The sequence below is a fragment of the Photinus pyralis genome, unplaced genomic scaffold, assembly GCF_008802855.1.
Source record: "Photinus pyralis isolate 1611_PpyrPB1 unplaced genomic scaffold, Ppyr1.3 Ppyr1.4_LG1, whole genome shotgun sequence".
In the NCBI taxonomy this organism is placed as follows: Eukaryota; Metazoa; Arthropoda; class Insecta; order Coleoptera; family Lampyridae; genus Photinus; species Photinus pyralis.
In genome coordinates, this window is record NW_022170249.1 from 1,062,249 (window position 1) to 1,087,631 (window position 25,383).

Here is a 25,383-nt window from a genome sequence, read left to right on the forward strand (position 1 = left end):
TGTGATATGCTAATAGAGGTCAATATCTTTTATTTAATGATACCGAGGCGCGTGGCGTAGTGGTTGCGCTCACCGATACTATTCGGGAGGTCGTGGGTTCGAATCCCGCTGCCGACTGCTCCGTCTGGGGTTTTGTCAGGGGGTTTTCCTCAGACATACGTAGCTTCGCATAATGCTAGCATTATGTTGAAATCTACGAGAGGAATGATGGAGCAGTACTCTCCCCCTCAGCACCATAACTCCGTTCCTTCCGTTCCCACCCCTAACTTTACCTATCCTTACATTCCCGTTCTCTGGTAAGCCTGAGCAGCCCGCCTCCGGCGTCCCTATAGTCAGGGATGTCGGAGGAATGAAACACGACGACCTTTTCCTTTTATTTAATGATATAAAATAGTGTAATAAAAACAAGCAAGACTATATTAGGAACTTTTGTACTACACCTATTACATAAGTCTTCTTCGCAGAAACATAAATGACCTGTTTTGCTTCTCTCTTGCATACAACCTCTGTCTACCATGAATAAATTTACCTGGTACTGTGTTATACAAGACCTTCGCACTATCTCCTTTGCTGAAAAAAGAAAAGAAATTTAATCAATACATTCTTGGAATAGAAAACTTTGAATCCCAATTTAGTTTACTTATGTTTTAGAGCCATTTAATACAGGATGTATAGCATTTTTAGGCTATTGTTCTTACACAATAACCATTATTTGGTCAGTAGGGCGCGATTAAGTGAAAAGGTTGATTATTGCCTTAGGCGAATAGGGGTAGTAGCTGATGACAGAGGTGCATACCAAATTAAAAATGAATGAATATTGGTTTTGATTACAATTCTGTTTTTTATGTTTCTATTTTATTTAATTCTAGGGTTTATTATTTCACTTCTCAGTCTCTCTCATGGAATTAGAAAGTTTGATCGAAACAATGAGATGCAACAAATAAGTCAAAAACTCGCAACGTTACAGCTAATTTGTCTAATTTTTAATCTTGCCTTTTAACCAGCCTTTTACCCACTGCTTCCGCTTGACTCTTTTTCTTGAAAATGCAAGAACTATCGCGATAACTAGCTTTTTTCCTCAAACGTCAATAGAACGCGACATTTCACAACTCATTTCATGACATAAAAGTTTGATGTTTTAGACGTCATGTGTGTCGGCATTGGCAGTGTATAAAAAAGTCCTCGTTGCCATTGACAGGCTCAGACAATAGCTACTTGTTTTATAAGTACGAAAAATGCTCGTTTTCGGGACTAGGAAGAGTGTTGGTGGACGAAGCGTCAGCTGGTTGAAGAAAAAGTCTTTTTTTTGCATAGATTTCAATTTACCGGATTTTTTTGGCCATAAAATCGTATGGAAAGTGTTTTCACGATTTTTACTATGCATTACCATGTGAACAATAACCTGAATTAATGAGGGATAGTAAATCACGAATGTGAATGATATTCGATTATGGGTTATTAAGGATTACTATGCAACACAATTTCCTGTACAACACGTTTTGTAAGTGTCTTCGCCCTCATTAATACAAATTCATGAAAAAAAGTATCACTTTCAAAACTGGTTCTACCAATAATTATAATCTAGTACTTTTTTATATGCTGCCAATGCCAACGCACAGACGTCTAAAATGCCAAAAGAGCGACGTGCTCACGGCTATCTACGACGATCTCACGTTTGAAGAAAAAATTACATATATTATGCGGAGCCAAAGTGACCTCTTGTGGCTCGTCAGTCAAACACTGACTTGCCATAAAACATATCCTCCTTATATATTCTTTTATCTACGTCCTTTAATTGTCCGATGTTGTTAACATAACATACAGGTTAGTACTGATATAAAAGTATCCCGAAAAATATTGAACGCTGAGGCGATTCGTATTGAAGGTGTAGGGGTCGCCAATATCATACAGTTGACATCTTACAACGGACCTCAACCAACGCCAGCTCTTGACTTAACAATACAATTCAACTTATACGTACGTGTTTTTGAATTTAAAACCCATTTAATACAGCATCCATTGCAGGAAATATAGGGAGGGTGAATTTCGGGCGACGACCAGTTGAAAGGATCCCTGCAGCGAACGTCATACTCACTGTCACAGTTGTAGCAGTTTATAGGCTTCGCTGTAACACACATTATCATTACATTTTTACAATTCGTATGTGGATGTGAGTTAATATTGCGTAGGGTTTCAACTTCAAATCTGATTAGAAAATGACGTGAAAAGAGATGCAAAATGTATGTACGTGTGCGTATTTTTTTGGGACATTCATACAGCTAAAATTAAAATTTATGATAAAAAAATACTCACGTATACAACACCTTGCGTCAAGTTCTAGAACCGATAAACACATAGCTGAAACAATACTGGCTTTAGTAATGATTCATTATAATACGACGGTCGTTCAAAAACGAAGGTAACAAACGCTGCAAAAGGAAAGATACCGCAACGGAGAATGTATCATTGTTTTACTATTCTTTAGATACAACATAAACGAAGACCCGCCCGTTGTAATAACATTGGATAGATTAATGTGGAAATGCCCGTTGTTTAGTGATGCAAGTGATATTAAAGACAATATGTTACCAACCTATGAGGAAGTTATGAAGTTCTATGAATGGAACCGCTATAAGATCCTTACTTTTTATTTTTGTGTAATTTCCTAAGTCCACTTAATATTCTATTCGGAACATTGCAGCTTATTTATATTACGTACTGAGTTTTTTTTTCCTCTACGCCTTATATGGCTTGGCTGTTTGCATATTAATTTTTATGTTTGTAAATATACTACAGTGCAGACTCGATAATCCGAACTTTCGATAATCCGAATTCTTCAGTAGTCCGAACAAGCTTTTCAATACATTGGGTACTCTGTAATCCGAATTTCATTGTACTCGATAATCCGAACCTGTACTTTTAAGCATATTTCCTATAGAAATTGTGACTAGATGTTCAGGGATTTCCCCAATTACATCATCTGGGATTCACATTAAACTGGTTGTGCAGCATTTTTACTGCTTTGTATGCTTTTGAGCAGTGATACATACATATTTACATACTACTTTGCTTGTTGCATGGGATGTTTGTAATGCCATTTGAGGTGATATAAGTGGGTTTTTATTTTAATATTTGCTTAAATAAAAATGGCCCCTAAAAGAAAACACAAGACATTGTCCATAAAACAAAAAAGTGAAATTATTGAAAGACTTAACAATGGAGAAAGTGGTAAAGTGTTGGCCGCTGAGTATGGGGTTGGAAGATCTACAATCTGTGACATAAAAAAGAAAAAGGCTAAAATAGACAGGTAGGATTAATTCTAAAACAATTTTAGTGGTTTTTTTGTACAATTGTTGTTTTTTTAAGATTTATTGGTCAATGTGAATTTGCCCCAGGGCTCAGAAAAACTTTACGAAAAGCTTAATATGCTGAAATGGAAACTCGTTTGTATGCATGGTTTTGTAGACAAAGATCGAGGCATGTCCCAATTTCCTATGAAATTTTATCTGCTAAAGCAAGACAGTTTTATACCGAAACATATGGAAATGATAATTTTAGAGCTAGCAGGGGCTGGATTTGTAACTTTCGAAAAAGGCATAGTCTTCGTGCTTTAAAAGTGTGCGGCGAAAAACTATCCAATGATCAAAGTGTTGTCAATCCTTTCTTGACTACATTTAAAGAGAAGGTAAGACAATTAAATCTTGTGGCTACTCAAATATACAACGCCGACGAATCGGCTCTCTACTGGAAAATGTTGCCGGAAAAAACGCTGGTTCGTTCCCAAGAGAAGACCGCACCAGGTCGAAAAATAAGCAAAGAACGGGTAACATTTTTAGCTTGTTGCAATGCAAATGGGTCACATAAACTAAAGATGCTAGTGATAGGAAAGGCAAAAAATCCACGGGCATTTAAAAACGCAGACATTCCTGTTGAATACAAATCCTCTGCTAATGCATGGATGACTACAAAAATTTTTATAGAATGGTTTCATCAATCATTTATACCTCAGGTTAGGAGGCATTTAAGAAGTCATAATTTGCCTGAAAAAGCGCTGTTAATCATAGATAATGCCTCAAGTCATGGAACTGTAAAAGAGCTGACTAGTGAAGATGGAAGATTCACAACATTATTCCTCCCACCAAATTGTACAGCACTCTTGCAGCCTATGGACCAAAATGCCATCAGACTGACAAAATTATTTTACCGAAAAAGCCTTTTAGCCCACATTTTATCAAGTAACGAAAACAGCATTGTTACGTTGTTAAAAACTCGTAACCTAAAAGATGCAGTATGTCTGCTATGCAATGCTTGGGAAAAGGTCTCTTCTGAAGTCTTGCAAAAGTGCTGGAACAAAATTATGTCCGATAACGATGAAGACATTGAATATGATGATGAAGATCTAATTCCTATAAGTGAATTACGCCGTAATCTGTTTTCTTTGGATGGAGATATGGAAGGTAAATAAAAATGTTTGTTGTTGTTGGTTATTTTTTTATATATTTTTTAGATGTTATTTTAGAGACTGGCAAGTAATTAAGATAAGTCGAATTGACCAGCTTCTTTTGACATTAATGAAATTGAGATTGAACTTATTGAATGACGATTTGGGCCCTCGTTTCAATATTAGCCGTGAAACAGTAGCCAATATCTTTAAAACGTGGTTATTTGCTTTGTATGAAATTTTGTATTTACAATTAATGCAAGCAATTCCATCTAAGGAAAAAAACAAATTTTGCATGCCAGCATCATTTAGTTCTTTCACAAATTGTCGAATAATCATAGACTGTACCCATGACACTAGCTGTAGTATCATGGGTACAGTCTATGATTATTCGACAATTTGTGAAAGGACTAAATGATGCTGGCATGCAAAATTTGTTTTTTTCCTTAGCTGTAGTATCATGGACTGTACCGAGGTAAGCACCATGAAGTCCGAAAACATGGAAAAACAAAGAATAGTTCATATAAACATAACAATACATTGAAGGCTTTAGTAGGTGTTGCTCCAAATGGAGTAATCACCTTCGTAAGTGACATATCCAGGTTCGACTTCTGATAAGAAGATTACAGAACATTGCGGGGTGCTAGAGAAATTAGTTCCAGGAGACTTAGTGCTCGCTGAGAAAGGCTTTTTAATATCCGATTTACTGCCACAGGGTGTATCAATTAATTTACCTTCATTTTTGACATCACAATTTACGGAAGAACAAGCAATTAGAACCCGAACTATTGCTAGGGCAAGGATACAGTGGAGCGTGCAATAAATAGAATTAAAATGTATAGCATATTAGATATGATGCCGCACACTTTAGTAGAACATGCATCTATAATATTTAAAACATGCGCTGCTCTTACAAATTTACAGTTTCCACTTATTAAGGAGGTGGAAACTCTTTATACGGTCAATGAATAGTTTCATTACATTTATTGTATTTTTATTAAATTACCTACAAACTGATTTACATAAAATGTTTAATGTTTTCTATACATTCATCATTTTTTAAGCTTTGTACAATCATTAAATCTATTGTATTTTTATTATATTGCTTACAAAATGTTTTAAATAAAATGATTTTAACAATTCAATATTTTCTATCCATGCATCATTTTTTTTAACTATCGTTAATATAAAATCATTTGGTGTCCATAAGATAAATAACAAAGGTCTTTTTTAGTTATATGGAGAGTGTAATAGCCCTACTATTACCGTCTCACGTTTCTGATTGATAAAAATAAACCTACATAAATAAACCGATTATATTAAAAAAAATAAAATAAATCCAAATTCCACTGCACTCACAATTGATTTTTTTTTAATATTAAATCTTAATTACACAATTACTTACATCTATCCTGAATATTCTTCTAACTTCTAACTTATATTTATCCTATCTATATAAAACCATTCGGCAAAAACAATTATAAAATGACAAAATAAAAAATAAATAAATTTCTAGGTAAATAACTTTTCATAAAAATAACTTACAATTTAGACATTGGTATTCTTCCCCTTTTGAGATGGTGGGTATTGTAGTGGAGGATGTTTTAGATTGTTCTCAATCTTCGTCTATTAAATCCAATCGCGTAATCCAAATTGAACAACCATTTCCTAGCGCGCTTTTCGTACTTGGTATAATTTCTGAACGGAAGTCTTTCAATCGCACGTTAAACTAAACTGCAGTTGCTTTTTTGCAAGATACTCAATGATGAATACTTTCCGAACAATTCGCTTTTCCAGAACGACCAACTTGTTCCTGGTTAAAAGATACGATTTTAAATTAAAACGCACAACAATTTTATTTGGTTTGGACCTTTTTACTGTAGCGAAGAACTTTTACTTTCGCTTTCTAAAAAGTGAAACTGAGTTCCGCTTAAATTATCCCTTTTGTACAGGATTGAAAGTGACCGGTCCTTTTCACATCAATTATTCGACACGCACATGTGCTACCCATTATAAGTATGGGTTGCGCTGTGGGACATCAAAAACGTAATCCTTAACGCGACACAGATGTTTATAAGGGTAGTTCCTATTAGATGTAAGTTAGTTAGTTTTGTTCATCGTTAGGCGCTTGTTGTAAAATCATTTTTGTTGTAAATCAATTGCTATAATAAAGGTTATTAATTGTTTGAATCCGAAATACAAACAATTCCTGAAGTGCGCATATACCCAGCACCTCAATTGGTGACCCCGACGTGATCTTGATTAAGATAATTAAGATACAAGTGAACCTTCGATTCCGCGAGTGATTTTTTAAAACAAGTAAAAATGCCAAACGAGAACGTTGCTACACCGTCCGCGCCCGTCGTAAACGTCAACACACCGCGACCTTTCCGTGCTCCAGCATTTATGCCCGCCAAAATCAAGGTTTGGTTTACGTTGGTGGAGGCACAGTTCATTACGTCAAACGTTATCGACGATGAAGTTAAGTATAGTTTGACAATCTCGAGTCTGACGGAAAAGGCAATCGGTCAAATCGAGGACGTTTTATTGAATCCGCCGGCGACGGATAAATTCAAAAATCTGCGAGAAAAGCTCGTTGAACGTCTGACGCTGTCCGACAGCGCGAGGGTGCGCAGGTTAATAGAAGGTGAGAAGATTGGCGATCGCAAGCCGTCTGAATTTTTCCGCGATTTAAAAGCCTTAGCCACGGATAGCACCAGCGAAGAATTTATCCTCGAGGTGTGGAAAACTCGCTTACCCCAGGATTTACAAACCGTCTTGGCCGCCTCCAGCGAGGGAGCTACCGATACAATTTTGAAGCTCGCCGATGCCGTGCACGAAGTAAAGCCCGCAAGGCAAACAATGCCGCACGTAAACGCCACCAAAGACGTCATCGCCGCCCTTTTAACAAAAATTGACCAGTTGACGCTCCAAGTGAACGCAATTACGCAACAACGATCCCGCTCGCGCTCTCGATCAAAATTTGCGTAGTCGATCGAGGCCTACGATACTTAATAAATAAGTATCGTAGGCCTCGAGTCGATCCGAGAGTCGTAAAGATGCCAGCGACGGGTTATGTTTTTATCATAATCGCTTTAAAGAATGCGCGACCAAATGTCGCGGTGTTTGCTCGTGGTCGGGAAACGATGCGCGCCTTCAGTAGATACGGCGAATACCGATGGCCAAGCGCATCGCCGATTTTATGTGAAAGACTTAAATTTGCATAAATCCTTCCTCGTAGACACAGGTTCCGATTTGTGCGTTTATTCGCGTAAGTGGGTATCCGGCAACCTTCTGCAATGCGTGTATGAACTCTACGCTGCGAACGGTTCGAAGATCGCGACCTACGGAAACGTGCCATTAAACTGAAATTTATCGCTTCGACGCGAGTTTAAGTGGTCATTCGTAATCGCCGACGTGCATATCGCGATTATAGGTGTCGACTTCTTGGATTATTACGGTTTGTTAATCGACCCGCGAAACAAATCGGTAATTGATAAGACGACTGGTTTCTCTACGCAGGGCTATACGGCGGTTGATAATATTTCGGCCATCAAAACCGTAATCGGTGAGTCGGAATACCACAAACTGCTTGCTGCGTATCCCGCTTTAACGCGACCGCCCGTCTTTCGGGAAGGCACCGTTAAGCACCGCGTACAACATCATATCAAGACGACACCTGGATCACCTGTCCGCGCCAAGGCGCGTCGCCTGGCAGCTGATCGTTTCCAGTCCGCCAAGGCTACGTTCGACATGATGATACAACAGGGCGTCGTGCGACCATCGAAGAGTCCCTGGGCAACGCCCCTTCATGTGGTGCCGAAGAAGGACGGTACATCCAGACCGTGCGGTGATTATCGTGGTTTGAACGCCCGCACCGTGCCCGACAGGTACACTCCACCCCACATTGAGGACTTCGCACAGAACCTGCATGGTAAGAGGGTATTTTCAAAAATTGATCTTGTTCGCGCGTTTAACCCGGCGTATCCCACTTACAAGTAAACGGCGCTTGCGTCGTAAGGGGGGGTGTGTCACCTACTGCCTTCTAGGTAATCCTTCCTCACAGTTTATTTGATGCTTTGGTGAAGTTTAGGTGTGTATTTTTTCTAAATTATTGTTGTTTCCCTCTGATTTTTCCTTGGGATACACGCGTATCCCGTGCGACCTCCGAATTTCATTGTGTGATTACATTTTGTTGGTAAGTTATCATTTATACTTTGCTTAGTTTATGAGTGGATTTTTACTGTTAGTATGTTAAAAATGAGCAAAGATCCTAAACAATGGTTGGAATGGTACAATTAGTTAGAGGAGGAGGAGGAAATACTAGGGTGAGCGGATTCAAATGAAGATGAAGGTGATTTTTGTGAAAACGGCGACCACGATACCGATTCTGAGGAAGATGCAGAAGATCCGAATGATTCCGAAGAAATAATAGGGTGGTTTGATGACGATCAGATTCCTCGTTACGTTGGAAAGGACCGTATAACGGAATGGAAGAAAATCTGCCCACCAAAAACAAGGACTAGGGCGTATAATATTTTCGAAGAAAAACCTGGACCTATAGGCAATGCAGCACATGCTAAAACCATTTTAGAATGTTTTGAAATCTTTATTAGTAGCAATATTGTGGAAGCAGTAACTACGTCAACAAATTTATACATTCAAAACAATCAGTCTAACTACAATCCTGAGCGAGATGCGAAGCCGACTGAAGAATGTGAAATAAAGGCTTTATTTGGAATGTTATACCTTCTACGCCATATATTGCACAATGTCGTATAATCGATTTAGGTTTCTTTGACGCTGCTTGAGATTTGACGATGTCAATACTCGGCAAGAACGAAGAGAAATTGATAAGTTGGCAGCAATAAGAAACATTTTTGGGGTGTTTATAGAAAACTGCCAGAAATCCATTATGCCTGGACCCGATCTAACAATTGATGAACAACTGGTGGCCTTTAGGGGACGTTGCCCTTTTAGGCAGTATATACCATCAAAGCCAGCGAAATACGGCCTAAAAGTTTTCGTTCTAGTTGATTCAAGTCACATGTATACCTTGAATCTAGAAATATACGCTGGAACTCAACCAGGCGGTCCTTTTCAATTATCTAACATCCCTTCGGATGTTGTCAAGCGACTTGTTTCTTTTATTAGAGGAACATATCGTAATATAACCATGGGCAATTGGTTTTCTAGCTTTGCACTTGCTGTTCAACTAAAAAATGAATTCAAACTTACTATGCTCGGGACAGTCAAGAAAAATAAACGAGAAATACCGGCAGAGTTTATAAATACTGCTGAGAGACCAGCATTGAGTAGTCAGTTCGCGTTTCATAATGAGTGCACTCTTGTATCGTTTGTTCCAAGAAAGAACAAAAATGTACTGGTTCTATCTACAAGCCATGCAGATGACAGTATTGACCATGAAACTGGCAAACCAACGATGGTAGTGGACTACAATCACACCAAGTTTGGAGTTGATGTTGTCGACCAGATGTGTGCCGCGTACAATGTTGCTAGAAATAGTAGGAGATGGCCTCTTACTATATTTTTTGATATTATGAATATAACAGCAATTAATGCATTAGTATTATTCCAAATGAACAACTCAAACCTAACTCACAAACGACGCGATTTTTTACGCACCTTAGCTTTGGATCTTATGAAACCGCAAATTAGGAAACGATCTGGCATTCCCAATATTTCAAAACAGTTGAGGGAACGATGCTGTTTGCTTGTAACCGAACGTTTGGAAGAATCATCTACTTCTGCAAACAACATTGCATCACCGTCAAAGAAGGCCCGAACAGGAAATGGTCGGTGCTACATATGTCCTCGCAAAAGAGACAAAAGGACCAGAGACTACTGCTCCATTTGCAATAATAATTGGATTTGAAAAGATCATCAAAATGATTCGCCTGTAGTGTGCTTAAAATGCGAAGAAAAAGAAGACGAATAATCGGGTTTCTTTAAATTTTTTAATTGTCTTTCTTAATTTTATTTCTCGTTTGAATGGTTCTTAATAAAAAAATATGACACACATCTTCACTTTGTACCAAAATATCAATTAACTTTTCATTTAAGCCTGTTAGTTATTATGGGACACGTAACAAATCTTCACGCGAGTACTGCAGGATTAATCAAATTCCCATTGCGCCGGAAGACGTCGAAAAGGCCGCCATAATTACGCCATTTGGTTTATTCGAACCCGTGATGATGATGTTCGGATTGCGCAACGCAGCGCAAACTTGTCAGCGTTTTGTGGACGAGATTATACGTGGACTTGACTTCGTATACGCGTATATAGACGATTTTTTAATTGCGTCCGAGAACGAAGCTCAGCATGTAGAGCATTTGAAACTTTTATTCGACCGCTTCGCGAAATACGGGGTTGTGATTAATCCCGCGAAATGCGTTTTCGGCGTAAGCGAAATAGCTTTCCTCGGCTATCCGGTAAATGCCAGCGGTATAACTCCAATGCGCGAACGCGTTGAAGCGATTTCCAAATTTTCTCTGCCTTTTACGTTGTTACCTCGGAATGTTCAATTTCTATCGACGTTTTGTACAGCACGCTGCCAGAATTCTACATCCTTTGAACGACTTACTTAGGGGTTCAAAAAAGGGGGACGCTCCTGTTGAGTGGAATGACGAAGCTCGCGACGCTTTCGCCGAATCAAAGACGGCCCTCGCGGATGCCGCGATCCTTGCACATCCTGTTCCAAATGCGCTAATTAGCATTGTGGTGGACGCTTCTGATTTTTCAATCGGCGGAGCATTGCAACAGCGCGTGAATAACGCTTGGCAACCACTCGCGTTTTATACCAAAACTTTGAATTCTGCCCAACGAAAATACAGCGCGTATGACCTGGAACTCTACGCTATATACAGCGCGATTAGATATTTCCGACACATGGTAGAAGGTAGGAATTTTACAATTTTCACCGACCACAAACCATTAATTTATGCTTTCAATCAAAAATTGGATAAGTGCTCTCCGCGTCAATTTCGACATTTAGATTTCATTTCCCAATTTTCAACTGATATCCAGCATATTAAAGGGTCTGAAAATTTTGTGGCTGATGCATTATCCCGTGTCCAATCAATCTCCCCTGCGGTTGATCACGTTTCTCTCGCTGCCGCCCAAGAGAAGGACAAGGAGTTGCGAGATTGGTTATCTCGTGAGCAACAAACGCTAATTCTTAAAAAAGTTTATTTTCCAGAATACAATACGAATTTGTATTGCGATACGACTGGCGACGTAATACGACCTTTTGTCCCATTACATCTTCGTCGCGCCGTTTTCAATTCATTACATGGTTTATCCCATCCTGGTATTCGTGCTACACAGCATCTAATTACTTCGCGTTTCGTTTGGCCTGCAATAAACAAAGATTGCAGAGAATGGACGCGTGCGTGCATTTCGTGCCAGCGATGCAAAGTGACTCGTCATGTTTCCGCGCCTGTTCAGCAATTCGAGAATATGGCTGATCGTTTCGAACATGTCCATTTAGATATCATTAGCATGAGTTATTGTCAAGGCTACAGATATTGTTTGACGTGTGTGGACCGCTTCTCTCGATGGCCTGAAGTAATCCCAATCGCGGATATGGAAGCAGTGACCGTCGCAACTGCGTTTTTATCAACATGGATAGCGTGTTTTGGTATTCCTTCGCGTATAACAACCGATCAAGGACGCCAATTCGAATCCGCGTTGTTTGCAGAGTTATGCAACTTGTTAGGTACAAAACGTATTCGTACGACAAGTTATCATCCACAAGCGAACGGTTTAGTCGAAAGATTTCACAGGCAACTCAAGGCCGCTATAAAATGCCATGGTGGCAATGATTGGGTTGCTACTTTGCCAATCGTTTTGCTAGGGATCCGTACCGCGATTAAGGAGGATCTGGCAACTACAGCTGCCGAATTAGTTTACGGGACTAGCCTAAGATTGCCTGCGGAATTTTTCCTGACGCGTAATGACCACCCGACGTCTAAATTTGTGGTCGATTTAAAGAAACGCATGAGCGATATTAAACCAACTCCGGTACGGCGCCATGGCGAAAAGAAAGTTTTTGTGTTCAAAGAATTAACAACGTCTCCATACGTTTTTCTTCGCCGTGACGCGGTGCGCGGTTTATCTGACCCTCCGTACGACGGACCATATAGTGTTGGAACGCGACGAAAAATCTTTCATAATTGAAGTCAATGACAAAAAGTGTCGCGTCTCCATCGACCGTTTAAAACCGGCATTTACGCTATCAGAAAATATCGCCGAGCAAGATCAGTTTGATGAAAGTTGCGATGACGACGAACAGGGTTTCACTATTCAGGTTAAATGCGACGCCGGGAATCCTGTTCCCGCGGTGATTGTAAATAGTAATGTAAGTAGCGATGTAAGCTTAGGAAATAGTAGGTTAATCACTACGCGCTCTGGCAGAAGTGTCAGATTCCCAGACCGTTTCCAAGCTGGGTTATAATTTATTATAATCTAAGTAAGTTCATTGTAAGTTAGGTTTAGGTCTTTAATACCCAGCACCTCATTACTTAAGTGGCCCGTAGCCGCGTTTTCTGCGACGGTATCCACGCTCCGCGTGAATATCAACGACAAAACCAGCGCCCGTAATTAACGCTCCCATCGAGTGACCGGAAATAAACAAACTCATAATTTTTTAGCCTCGCTGTTTAATTACATATTTTTCTTAGAATCAATTGCGTCTTTTAACCAGTGACCTTTTTTAAATCACGTACTAATCATTAACTAGCCCAAAATAGGAAGTCCAAAACCAATAACTCATCTTATATTTCACGATATTTGAAACTTAATTACCTCGACAAAAAAAATGTTTGTTATTTTTAATGAAAACTACAACTTCCCAGAAATCTGAATCATCGATACACACTTCTACTCAAATATAATTTTGAAATCCACAAAACTTGAAAAATTTAACAAGCTTCCGTTACAAGAGTTGAATTTGTGCTTAATATTGGTGATTTTGATTAATTACGATAGTATCATCATCATAACAAACAATATAAGACATATTTGCTTTAAGTTCCTCCTTTAAAATTTTATTTCGAAATTGGTATGGGCATCTCTATAATACACTCATGTCCTACAAATCCATCAGGACTTGCTTCAAGAAAACCACACCGATGCAACCACAATCCTGTAGGTGTAACTTGGAGATTTGTGATGGCTTGGAATTGCTCTATAGCTTCCGGTTCATCTCTCTAAAATTATTATCGATTGAAAAAATAAATCCAAACATTGTTGGGTTATAGTACCAATTAATCGCCTAAACAGTGATGGGGGATAGCGGTTCCTTTTTATTGCAGCCAATACTGCTCCAAAATTACTTGCGGTTAAGCGATTTTTTCTACAAATAAGCCAATGTTGATTATTGGCCTGGCCAATAGTGGCTTCACTGATGATGGATTTAATTTTTTCCTCATTCACTAGCACCTTCTCTATAAAACATTACTCTTTATTTGAAGATGAAGATTTGAATGGCCCGATAAATTTCGTCAACAGTTTTCGTGGTGATTTCCTTCGATTTCCGTTTAGCCCACTGGCACTGAACATCGGGTACTGAAATATTATGATGGCCATATATACACAAAGCCGCTACATGATGGCATGATTGCCCTCGAGGACAGCTACATTTTGTTTTCTCGATTTCGCCATCCTTATAGATATACCTAATAAATAATAGTTTAATATGATGTTGATTAAATCTTTAAAATAAATATTTTACCTCTACATCGTACAATCGATCGAGTAGTTCAGCACTGTTCTACGTGGTTTAATTTCACTGCATTTTCCCCTTGAAGTATAAAATTTTACATTTTAATATATTATTTATCAATACTACCTCTTCGAATAAGTTTTGTTTCATCAGCACTGGTGAAGTAATTCACAATGAATGGCACTAAACTTCAGCACGTGCTTCGTTTGAGCCATTTTTATCTGAAAGGACAAATTTACTATCCGGCTTTATGGTTCAATGGTAGAGCGTTGGACTATAAATCCGGAGGTAGGGTGTTCGAACCTGGGTTGAGGTGAATTCTACTCTATACAAAATGCAAGGGCGGTACTTGGAAAATGTCTTTTGTTTATTATTTAAGTTTTTCTAAACCTAACCAACTAGTTTTGCAAACTGAAACTACTTTGCAATCTTTACACGTGTGGTTGCACTCTAATCGAAACCTTAGTTGAGCAGTGCTCAATCGACAATGGAAAATGAAATACTCTCACAGCGTTCTCAAGCAAACTTTTGTAGTGAAAGTTTTGTGTACGTTTTTGATAGGATGTCAAGTGATGGAAATGTTAAGTTTTGGAGATGCCAAGAACGAGGAAGGTGCAAAGCCAGATTGCATAGTGGGGAAGATGGAGTTTTGAAACCTATCAATCAACATTTACACGAAGCATCCGCTGCAAAGGTAGAAGTTCAAAAAATCATTACCAGGTTTAAACGTCGTGCAGCTGACACTATTGAACCCACAAGTTCTGAATGAATGCACTTTAGATGCAGCTCGAGGTGCACTTCCTCGATCCCAAACGCTTAAAAAGACTGTGAGAAGGAAAAGGTTGGAAATCCGTGCGGCTCCCCCAAATCCTGCAAATTTGGAGCAATTAGTTATCCCATAAGTTTATTCGGCATACGAAGTTCGACCAGGATTTTTTGAAAATTTTTTACTTGCTGATAGTGGACCTGTCCTTAATATAATATTGAGCTTTGGAAAAAGACCAAATCTCGATGTTCTTCACCATGCCAGGGAATGGTTCGTGGATGATGCGTTTTTTGCAACGATATTTCGATACACCCATGCCAATGGCACCGCTGAGTGATATGCAAATGCTCGCGTATAATGTAAGCACTCATTGTCACATTTGCGAAGGGCCGATACTGGAGGGGGGTCAAAGTTCGCGATCACTGTCACTTTACAGGCCGATTTCGATCTAGTGCCCATCAGGCTTGCAATCTTCGTTATAAGGCCCCTTCACATGATTCCAATATTTTTCCATAATTTCAGCGGTTACGATAGTAATGTTATTATTAAAAACATTGCACAAGCTATTCCCGGTAAAGTTACACTTTTGCCTAAAAACAAAGAGCGCTACATCTCATTCACTAAGCACATGAAGGACACTACAGTGCAATTCAGATTTGTAGATTCGTTTCGCTTTATGGATTCATCATTAGACAAATTGGCATCATATTTAAAATTTGACGATTTTAAAATTTTACGCTCTAAGGCCATTTAAACGATAAGCAGTTAAAGTTATTAACTAAAAAATATGTGTTTCCGTACGAATACAAGGATGATTGGACGAAATTCGAGGAATCATCGCTTCCCGAAAAAAGCAAATTTTATAGCAGATAACGCAATTCGACATTTCGGATCAGCAATATTCCCATGCTAGAAACGTTTGGCGTAAATTTTACATTCAAAATTTGGGTCAATATAGCGACCTTTATCTAACGAGCGATGTGCTTCTGCTCGCCGACGTCTTCACCAATTTTAGAGAGAAATGCATAACAACGCATAAACTAGACCCCGCGTTTTTCTTTACCGCACCAGGTTCGTGGCAATGCATGCTCAACTATACAAAGGTAAAACTGGATCTCTTATCTGATATCGATATGGTATTGTTCGTGGAAAAGGGAATAAGAGGCAGAATAACTCAGTGCTGCACGAAATATAGTAAAGCAATCAACAAGTATATGGAAAACTATGATTCTAGCAAGCCGTCCTCTCATATTCTATACACGGATATGGTTAATTTATATGGTTGGGCTCAAATTCAGTGTTTACCTCAGAATAACTTTCAATGGCTTTACGAAGAGAAAATAAGGTCTTTAACTCCAGAACTAGTAACAAATTAAAAGCATTTCAAGAATATTACAAGCTACCTACGGATGAAGAATTCTATGATGACACTTTTGGGTTTATGGTGAGACCTAGATGCGGAAACGAAGATATTTTGAGCTCCTATTCGGTAGCACCCTATAAATGGGAAAAGAAAACAATATATTATCATCTTGCATATAGTGATTATCGAGCGCTAGCCCGCACTAGAGAAGCTTTCCAAACTTGAGGAAGATATGCAAATTTAAAATTTGCGTATAAAACTTCTGGATATGATAATATTAATAACATTTCAAAGCCTCAATCATTCGATGTATTTAAATCCCCATTCCACATCTCAACGGGCCTTAGACGGTCGAGGTGGCAAACTAGCACATGCCAACTTTCCAAAACGCAGTCAGACTCCGGTAGACATTACATATGGATAGAAGTGAAGCATGGTACTTTGAGGATTCAAATATACCGCCTGCAGATTCAACTAGCTACTATGCGGTTTTAGTTCATGAGATAGATCATGCACTGGGATTAGAACATTCGAAGGATGAAGATGCAATTATGTTTCCCTATATAACTCGCGATAAGCGTGATTTGGGCGCTGATGATATCGTAGGTATACAGAAGCTAGATCCCAATGAAGAAGGCTACTTCTACTACTACAAAAACTACAAGCACCACTGCTGATACTACTCTGAAGAAAAAGCGTCATCTAGTGAACCACCCGATTTGTGCGCAATTCAAGTGGAACGCTTTTTAATTTTAAACAAACGAATTTATATGTTTTACAAACATTGGGTGAGGATATCAGCTCTAGGTAGTAATTACATTGAGACCGCGAGGAATTTATTCGAATGGCTGCCGTTCCTTCCGAAATCTTTCGAACGTTTCGAAGCGATATATCAGAAACCTAATAGTGACATTATATTCATTAGCGGAGGTCAAATTTACATAGTGCAGTTCCCTAGTTTACAATTGCTAGCAGGATGGCCTCAGCCCTATCATCGATTTGGGATCCCAGGTGCAGTGAACGCTGCATTTAACACTTATTCTGGACGCTCACTTATTTACCATGGCTCGAACGAAGTGATCGAGTTTGATGATTGCAATAATAAACCGAAGAATCGATTGATATACAGCCAAACATTTCCTTACATCCCCAACAAATTCACATCCGTGTTTAAATATATTGATGGTTATCTCTACTTTATTGATAACAACAATAAATTTTATAAATATAGTGAATTTTCGGAGCAGGTGACTCAAACAGGAATCCTGGATTTATCTTTATTCAAGATTCATTGCGCTAATAAGGGGCTACTAGAACAGCTTTATGATGTATTATCTAATCTCATCAAATTTGATAAGCATGTTAAACCTTATTTACAACCTAGACGTACTTGTATTAGAAAATAAAAGAGTGATTATACTTATGAAGGTGTTTTATTAATAACATACAGCTTTTTTTAAAATATTCTTAGCTTATCTCTAACATCCTTAAACGTTTCAGGGTAAATATTTACAATTTCTAACAAAACGTTAAATCAGTTGTCCATTGCCTGCATTCAACTATCGATTTTAATAATTTAGAGGTTTTGACAGAAAAATTTCCCTCTTGACAAAATGCTTTCGTCATGTGTTTTAACTTCCCTATGAAGTGTTTCTTCTACTGCACATATGAAGTTGTAATACGTTCAGTACATGGAATGATCATTAAAGTTGTCTAATTTTTGGTTCACAGCAGTTACGGCAGCAAAAAGGAGGGTGATCGCTTTTTTGATTAACAGAACACTATGTAAAATGGTGTAAAATTAACTGCCTCGATTGTTATGCCACAGCCAATAAACCTTTCCTGATTCTGCTGATCTTCCAGACCATTTAACATGAGCCGAATTATACGCTCTGTTTTAATATTTGAAATATGCCTGATTACAAAATACTTGCACGGATGGCGCAAAATCCTTCAATGCCACAGTTCTAGTCTAATCACTCCATCGAGAATTAAAGATCATGTTGATATTAAAGTCGAATCTGTGACTATCGTTTCTGCCGAATTATCAATCCAACTAAAATTTGCGCTTTCCTCACTCCATAGCTCTTTGAGGACAGGTTCAAATTGTTTTGTTGATCGCTCATAATGTAGGTAGCACGATTCGATCCGCTACTGCTGTCCCAAGGATTAGTATCGACTCTTTTACACTGATTATAAGACATGCGCGTTATATAGTACCTATATACGTAGCCTTTTTTATGTTTCGTGTGTATGCGACTTTAATTGCTCGCTGCGGTTACTCTTTTCCTGTTATCTAAAGGACTAAGGCGGATATTGATTACAATTCATTTACATGCAACTGTGCGCGGTGATTGAGTGGTGAGTTTACATTTTTACATCGATATGGTAATTATACAATTTCTAGATTAAAATGAATCAAATACTTGAAAGTATACAACAATTCGAAGCGGAAAAAGAAAAGTACTTTAATGAAACGAGGAATGCATTACTGCAACTAAACGTTTAACAAACTAATGCAGATATGGACCAAGATACCCATTATATATCAAAATGATAGCGAAATATGTAATCGAATTCGCTGTACTAAACACTGGAATCAACCGTGGCAACGTATCCATATTGATGGACCAGCTCCGCTTATAATGCAAATATTGCATTCAAGGTGAATTAACGAACTATTTGTTACCTTTTTTTTAGTCTTCCTCAAAGTAAGCTCTAGTTGGTCTAGTGATTAACTCCGTTAACTGCTAGACCAGCTAGCGTTTTAAGCTCCGTTCAAATCCTGACACCTTACTTGCAAACCTGTACCGCTAGAGGGCACAGGTACCTTTTTTTTCTTTCCCTGCTACCCTTCGCCATCTAGTGCTACCACACCCCCGCAAGCAAAGGCTCCCTCTCAAGGCAACAACCCCTCATAAGAAGTACCTAGCTCCGTAAACAGTCCCATTAAGAACCGAGGCACGTGGCGCAGTGGATGCGCTCACCGATGCTATTCGGAAGGTTGTGGGTTCGAATCCCGCTGCCGACTGCTCTGTCTGGGGGTTTTCCTCAGACATACGTAGCTTCGCATAATGCTAGCATTATGTTGAAATCTACGAGGCGAATGCTGGAGCAGTACTCCCCCCCTCAGCACCCTAACTCCGTTCCTTCCGTTCCCATCCCTAACTTTACCCATCCTTACAATCCCGTTCTCTGACTGAAGAGGGTCAGGAAGCCCTGAGCAGCCCGCCTCCGGTATCCCTGTAGTCAGGGATGCCGGAGGAATGAAACACGTTGGCCTTTTCCTTTTCCCATTAAGAAATGTTGACCATAAAATGACATACCACTGCAACACATCTCGATGATTCCAACATACCACCGAGGGGGTCACCTCATCACGCGCCAACACGCCAAATACAAAATGGTCAACTCTCTCATTTATCAACTCGTAAACCACAAAATGGCCGACGGCAGCCATTACTCGTCTCTCTTTGGCCGTCTACCGTCACGGGGCCAATACTGCTGATTAGTCTGACGTCACTTCCTGTGCCCGTACGTACCCAGCTACACTACTGATGTGAAATATCTTACACATGGCTTCTTTAAGGACCATTCTGCAAAACATCTCCAATACTATGACTCCATTCGCCCTGGGAAGAAGGCAGGCGATTCTGTTGTCACAGATGTTGTATGTTTAATATACAGTAACAAGAGCATTACCTACAAACTAAACTATGATGATGGTTATCAAGATCTACCAAGAACGCCCACGAAGGTAAACATTGCAGCCCAACCGCATGCTTTATATAAAAAGGCAATTTCAATTGCACTGTCGAAGTGGCAGCACCTTGTAACCTTACTTTGGTGGTTATAGGTGCTGACCGTGCTCGAAGGTTCGGAAGCTGGAATCGTGGGTTACCTATTGTTACTTATTCGTTGTTTGGTGGGCGCCAACCTGTCTTATTTTAAATTGCCCAACGACAGGTGGTGGGACAATATTGATAAACATATATGCATAAATTGTTTAATTTATTTAAACAGGCAAGTTTTAAATTGAATGCTGAATGCAGCGGATGATTGATCATTCACGTTTGCAACCGTTACTAATCTAGCAATGATACACAAATTATTGGCAACAAACACAAATAACATTAACAATTAAATCCCAACAAAGATAACGATAGATTTATTTCAATATGGGAATTCATAAAATCATCGCTGTTTACAGATTTGGTTAACTTTCAAACCTTTGAGCAGCGCAGGTGGAATTATGGCGGCTACGTTCCTTCTTATCGCAATGGACACGATTTTCTTTAGTTATTTTGCAGGTGATATAATATTTTGCGTCCTATAGGCATCAGGAGCTGGCTACGTAGTTCAAATTCCAACACTTAGAATTGAGAGCCCTAAAATGTAACCCGTCCCTAAATATGACTAAGGTACTTATTGAATTTATATCTTACTAGAGATGACGAACGGCCCTCGTAAGAATTTTCAGACACTTATCAAAATAATGTGCTTTTTATTGTCTGCTGTAATCTGTGCTGGAATAATTATTGTAGAAAATTAAGTAACTAAAAACCTAAAATTATTGACGTTTATTAAATAGATTTTATTTTCAGTAACTTACGTGTTGTTTTCAGTCACGCAACCCCACTGACTTAAATAAGTCTCTTAAACTAAATTTGTTTTAACTAATAATTCAGAACGTCTCTATAACAAGATCGCCATATGCCTTCTCCTATTCCTTCAAAAATTGTCCGTTTATCGCCGCCGCGTATCGCGTTCATGCGCTATACGACTGCATTAAAAGTTTGCTAATTTTTAAATTTGAATATAAATAATTTTCTATTTTACAGAATTTTGGAACGCTACAACCTTCAACATTTGAAGGGTGTTATACCAGTCGATTTTCATGCATTTTATGATAATCTTGCATATCCTGAACGTATTACATACATTTCCAATTTTAATAGTTTTGAGTTTATCACTTAACACACACAATATTAGGTAATTCGCTGAATGCAATCATTTAGTCCCCAGACGAAAAGGTTATCTAACGACACCCCTAAAACTTTAGATTCCGTTTGACTTATTTTCTTAAAGGCAAAGGTTACACGTCACCTTTAAAATGTTTATTAGGATTGGAGTAGATTATTATTGAGTTATTTGTCTAAGGGGAGAGGTTAGTTAGCAACATCTTCACCCTTAACATGTTTATTCGAATTATATTGGATTATCATTGAGTTATTTGTCTAAGAGCAGAAGTTAGTTAGCAATATCTTTTAACTTTATTTCTGTATCAATAATGGAATGTTACATTTAACCCTAAGGTATATTAAGGTAGTCATAAATAGGAATGCATGGAAAACAAAACACAAGTACTACTATAGACGTCGGTCTGGTAACTACTCATAGCATCGTAATAGTAATAATCAAAATTATTCTAAGTTTAATCTCTTGTTCAATTAATGTGATTGTGCAATAATAATAATAAAAGTTATTTTGTTTAATCTTTTGTTCCTCAAACGTAATTGGCGCTGCGAACAGGATTACTAAACGGAAACATCTTAAGTTCTCCGTTGTATTTCAATACTTCATTAGTAGAAGACTGTGCAAAAATTCCGAAGAACAAACTTGTGGCCGAGCAAATTAGAGGACTCAACTACCCGAATTCTTCTAGTAGCGAAAACCATCCGGTAACTTTGGACCCCACCAGCACAACTTATCGAAGAAGCGAAACTTTGACCACTACCCTTCTGGACGACTCCAGGTGATGTTATCTGCAACGATATTCCTCTGTCATTTTATCCTTAACTAAAGTTTTCGCTCTTATTTTATAAGGTCTATGTATAGGGATAGATCCCTTTTAAAAAGAAACTCAAGTAATTCTAAAATGGCAGTTAACGTCCACTTTTCCGAAATTAACCTTGCAAAAGAGATCGTTCCTACTGTTGATGGGGGCGATGCGAATCGTGCCTACTATATAAGAGAGTGCGAGAAATTTGTATCCACTTACATAAATACCACTACAGGGCAAGAACAATGTTCTTATAACAAGATAATTTTCGAGTTATGTTGTTCTAAATTAGAAGGAGCGGCTAGAGAGACTTTGACAACAATAATTGTACAACCTGGCCTCAGCTAAAACAGGTCCTTTTGAATCGATTTGGTGATCAGCGTAGCGAAACGATTTTGGAAAATGACTTAATGACATGTTTTCAACGTTTTAGCGAAAACTATGAAAATTATCATGAAAGAATAAGGCAAAAATTACAAAAAATTTTAGATTATATGTTAGTGTTAGTACAAATGACCAGAACATTCTAAATAACAAAATATCACACTATAAAATTAAAGCAAATGACACCTTTTGCGCAGGTTTGCTTAAACCGTACTCATCTCTTGTCGTTATGAAAACCTTTCTTTCCCTGGAAGAATGTCTCGCTCACTTGAGAAATTACGATAATTTGCAGAACCAGGCTAGTTTCCTCGATTTCATGCGAAACTGCTTCCAAAATTTCAGATAAGAATAATCCCAGGTCCTATGCGAGGCAGGTCCAACATGTTTCTACCTTTAATTTGCAACCGGAACCATCCTTTCAGAATTTTCCTAGAGGACCAATCAATATCCAGAGTAGGCGAATACAAAGCAATTACCCCACCAACAGTCAGGTGTTCGGAAAACCGACTCGAACTAATCATTCCGACAATCCCCAACCTACCGTCTTTGGAGGAGTAAACAACGATAACAATAATAGGTACAAGCCCACACCTATGTCCATAAGTACACGAAACACCTATCACAATAATAGAAATCAACCCCGCGAATTCCCAAATCACTTTAAACCTACGGGACCTAGAGATTTTGTAGCTACACAAACGTAGAACCACAGGCAGATCAAGATTATTCGTATCAAGTAGATAGGTCAGAAGAAACCCAACCTCAATTTGCCGAATATCATGAAAATAACCAAGAATACCTAAGCGAGCCTCTCATTCTCTAATGAACGCAGAAGTAGCACACACCTATTCTAAAAATTACTTCTTTGAAAAACGTTATACGGTCAAAAGCATTAATCAAACAGTGACTAGTACCTCCACGTACGGTATAAACCACACGGTATAAACCACAAAATTAATTTCCTCGTATTTCAATGGCACGATCGATTCGATGCGTTACTGGGAAGCGAAGATTTCATTAAGCTGCGAACGACCATAAACTACCAAGATAAATTTTTGAGAATAGGTGGAATACAAATTCATCTGTATCTAGAATTAAATTCATTCAACTTCAAGCCTTTCAGGCAGAACGCAGAAAATAAAATGCGAATTCCCGTAAACATCCAAGAAGGATCAGTTATTACCCGAAACAAGAATAGACAAGAATTTCATTTTACCCGAGTGTATAGCACACGCGAAAGAAGTATTTTGTGAAATCCCTATACCGGAGGAACTCACTGTCGACCTTAACTTCCAACTACGAAGTTACACTATGTAGAGGAGCCATAATAGAGAGCCTCAGAAAAACGTTTAAGGAAATTATTGAACCGCGAATCTTATATGGTGTGTACTTCCAAGAGAAGGAATTAGAAACGGATGTCATCCGCGTTTGCAGACGTTTATTCAACGAAACCAACAAATTCGTTAAAACTAACACAATGCTAAGATGTATATACGCCATTCGCCCTTTTATACATAGCCCCTTTGATGACCTAAATGCCCACGAAATAGACTTAGATCAGATTATTTATGAATCCTACAATCAAAAGCGCAAAGATGAAATAATGCCTTTCTACGAAACCCTCTATCAAAAGCAGTTAAAAAAGGCAAAAGAAAACATAGAGAATCTAAACAAAAACAAGGAAACACTAGAATTCCAAGAACCAGTAGCCTATTTTACACGTAAAAAATATAGACAAAGTGACAGGTATACGCGAAAACGCCAATAGGAAGACCAACATCAATTTAAATAAAATTAAAAGAAGTAAAAAGAACATTTTCTTACAGGATCGTGAGCCTCCTGTTGACCCCTGTTTATTGACAATGCAAGTGCTATAAAATTAGCACGAAATCCCGAGTTCCACAAGCGCTCCAAACACATAGACGTAAAATTTCATTTCTTACGCGAGAAGGTAATTGAGGGTCTGCTGCATGTCGGAACATATCGCAGGATATATATATATATATAATATCGGGTAATTTTATCGCACTAGGTTTAGTGTCGTGGGCTCCCGTAGTATAAGAAGGATTTTCGCGCTCATTAAAACATAGTAATGTAATATGTAACACGTTATTGTAATTTTTGTGAACTTTTTCTTGAAATATAATAATGCCACCATCACAATTTCAATTTTCATAAAGGTGGATTTTGTAAACCCTGTAGTGAGGATTTAACGTTTTTCTTGTTTTTTTATGAAATTAACCGGAGACAAAGATGATCTCCCATTCTAATCAAACTTTATAGGTAAGTTAAAAGCATCATTTACAACACTTGTTGCTGTGCTGGATAGTAAACAGAATAAGAAAAAAATCCTTATTAATTCACCAAACCTACGTTTTTTCTTTAAATTTTAAAGTCAATCCGGAGGGAGAACATAATGTCTGATTCCAATCAAATTTTATATGCGAGCTACAGACGAGCTTCATCAGAAACTGTCACAAGCTTCAAGGTCTGTAGTTTACGACATTGTTACAGATAAATTTCACTACAAAAAAAGTAAATAAATTTGAGGCACTTTTGGATAATGATTAATTTGACACTCAAATTTTTATGCTATATGTAATATCGATAGCTCTAATAGCGAACACATCCAATACACTATTTACAAAAAGGAGGCGTATAAATCAAGTAAATAAAGAGCAATTTTCAGGTGTAACGCGCAGAATTTTAGATGCGCCAATTTACTATAGTCATGTTATTATATTAAAGCACAAAATGTACTTACTAATTATGAGAATTCCAAATTTCATATTGTACAACACTAATTAACAGATATCACTCTTATTAATTAATCAATTGTGACTTGTGAATATGAAGAAATGCTTGGTATATGTATAGAAAAGTTAAATATATCTCGCAATT

The 25,383-nt window shown here is 38.2% G+C and overlaps 2 protein-coding genes and 1 long non-coding RNA gene across 4 annotated transcripts; 1 reads left to right on the forward strand and 2 right to left on the reverse strand.

The window, feature by feature from the left end:
- Positions 1–327: 327 nt before the first annotated feature.
- LOC116174264 (protein quiver-like) lies at positions 328–25,375 on the reverse strand. The gene is made up of 4 exons (XM_031492157.1): positions 25,247–25,375; positions 2,314–2,358; positions 1,982–2,125; positions 328–570 (listed from the first exon to the last, which is right to left on the reverse strand). Exons 1-4 carry the CDS (start codon positions 25,269–25,271, stop codon positions 374–376), a joined length of 411 nt encoding a protein of 136 aa, XP_031348017.1. The 5' UTR covers positions 25,272–25,375; the 3' UTR covers positions 328–373.
- LOC116174256 (jerky protein homolog-like) lies at positions 3,680–4,712 on the forward strand. Its single transcript, XM_031492146.1, has 2 exons — positions 3,680–4,457; positions 4,508–4,712. Exons 1-2 carry the CDS (start codon positions 3,752–3,754, stop codon positions 4,531–4,533), a joined length of 732 nt encoding a protein of 243 aa, XP_031348006.1. The 5' UTR covers positions 3,680–3,751; the 3' UTR covers positions 4,534–4,712.
- LOC116174276 lies at positions 11,322–19,268 on the reverse strand. 2 transcript variants are annotated; one of them, XR_004146078.1, is made up of 6 exons: positions 16,215–19,268; positions 14,905–15,175; positions 14,314–14,408; positions 14,197–14,265; positions 13,727–14,140; positions 11,322–13,672 (listed from the first exon to the last, which is right to left on the reverse strand). It is a non-coding gene; the product is annotated as an uncharacterized LOC116174276 (long non-coding RNA). The 2 variants fall into 2 exon arrangements; XR_004146077.1 differs by having other exon boundaries at positions 14,905–19,268.
- Positions 25,376–25,383: the final 8 nt, after the last annotated feature.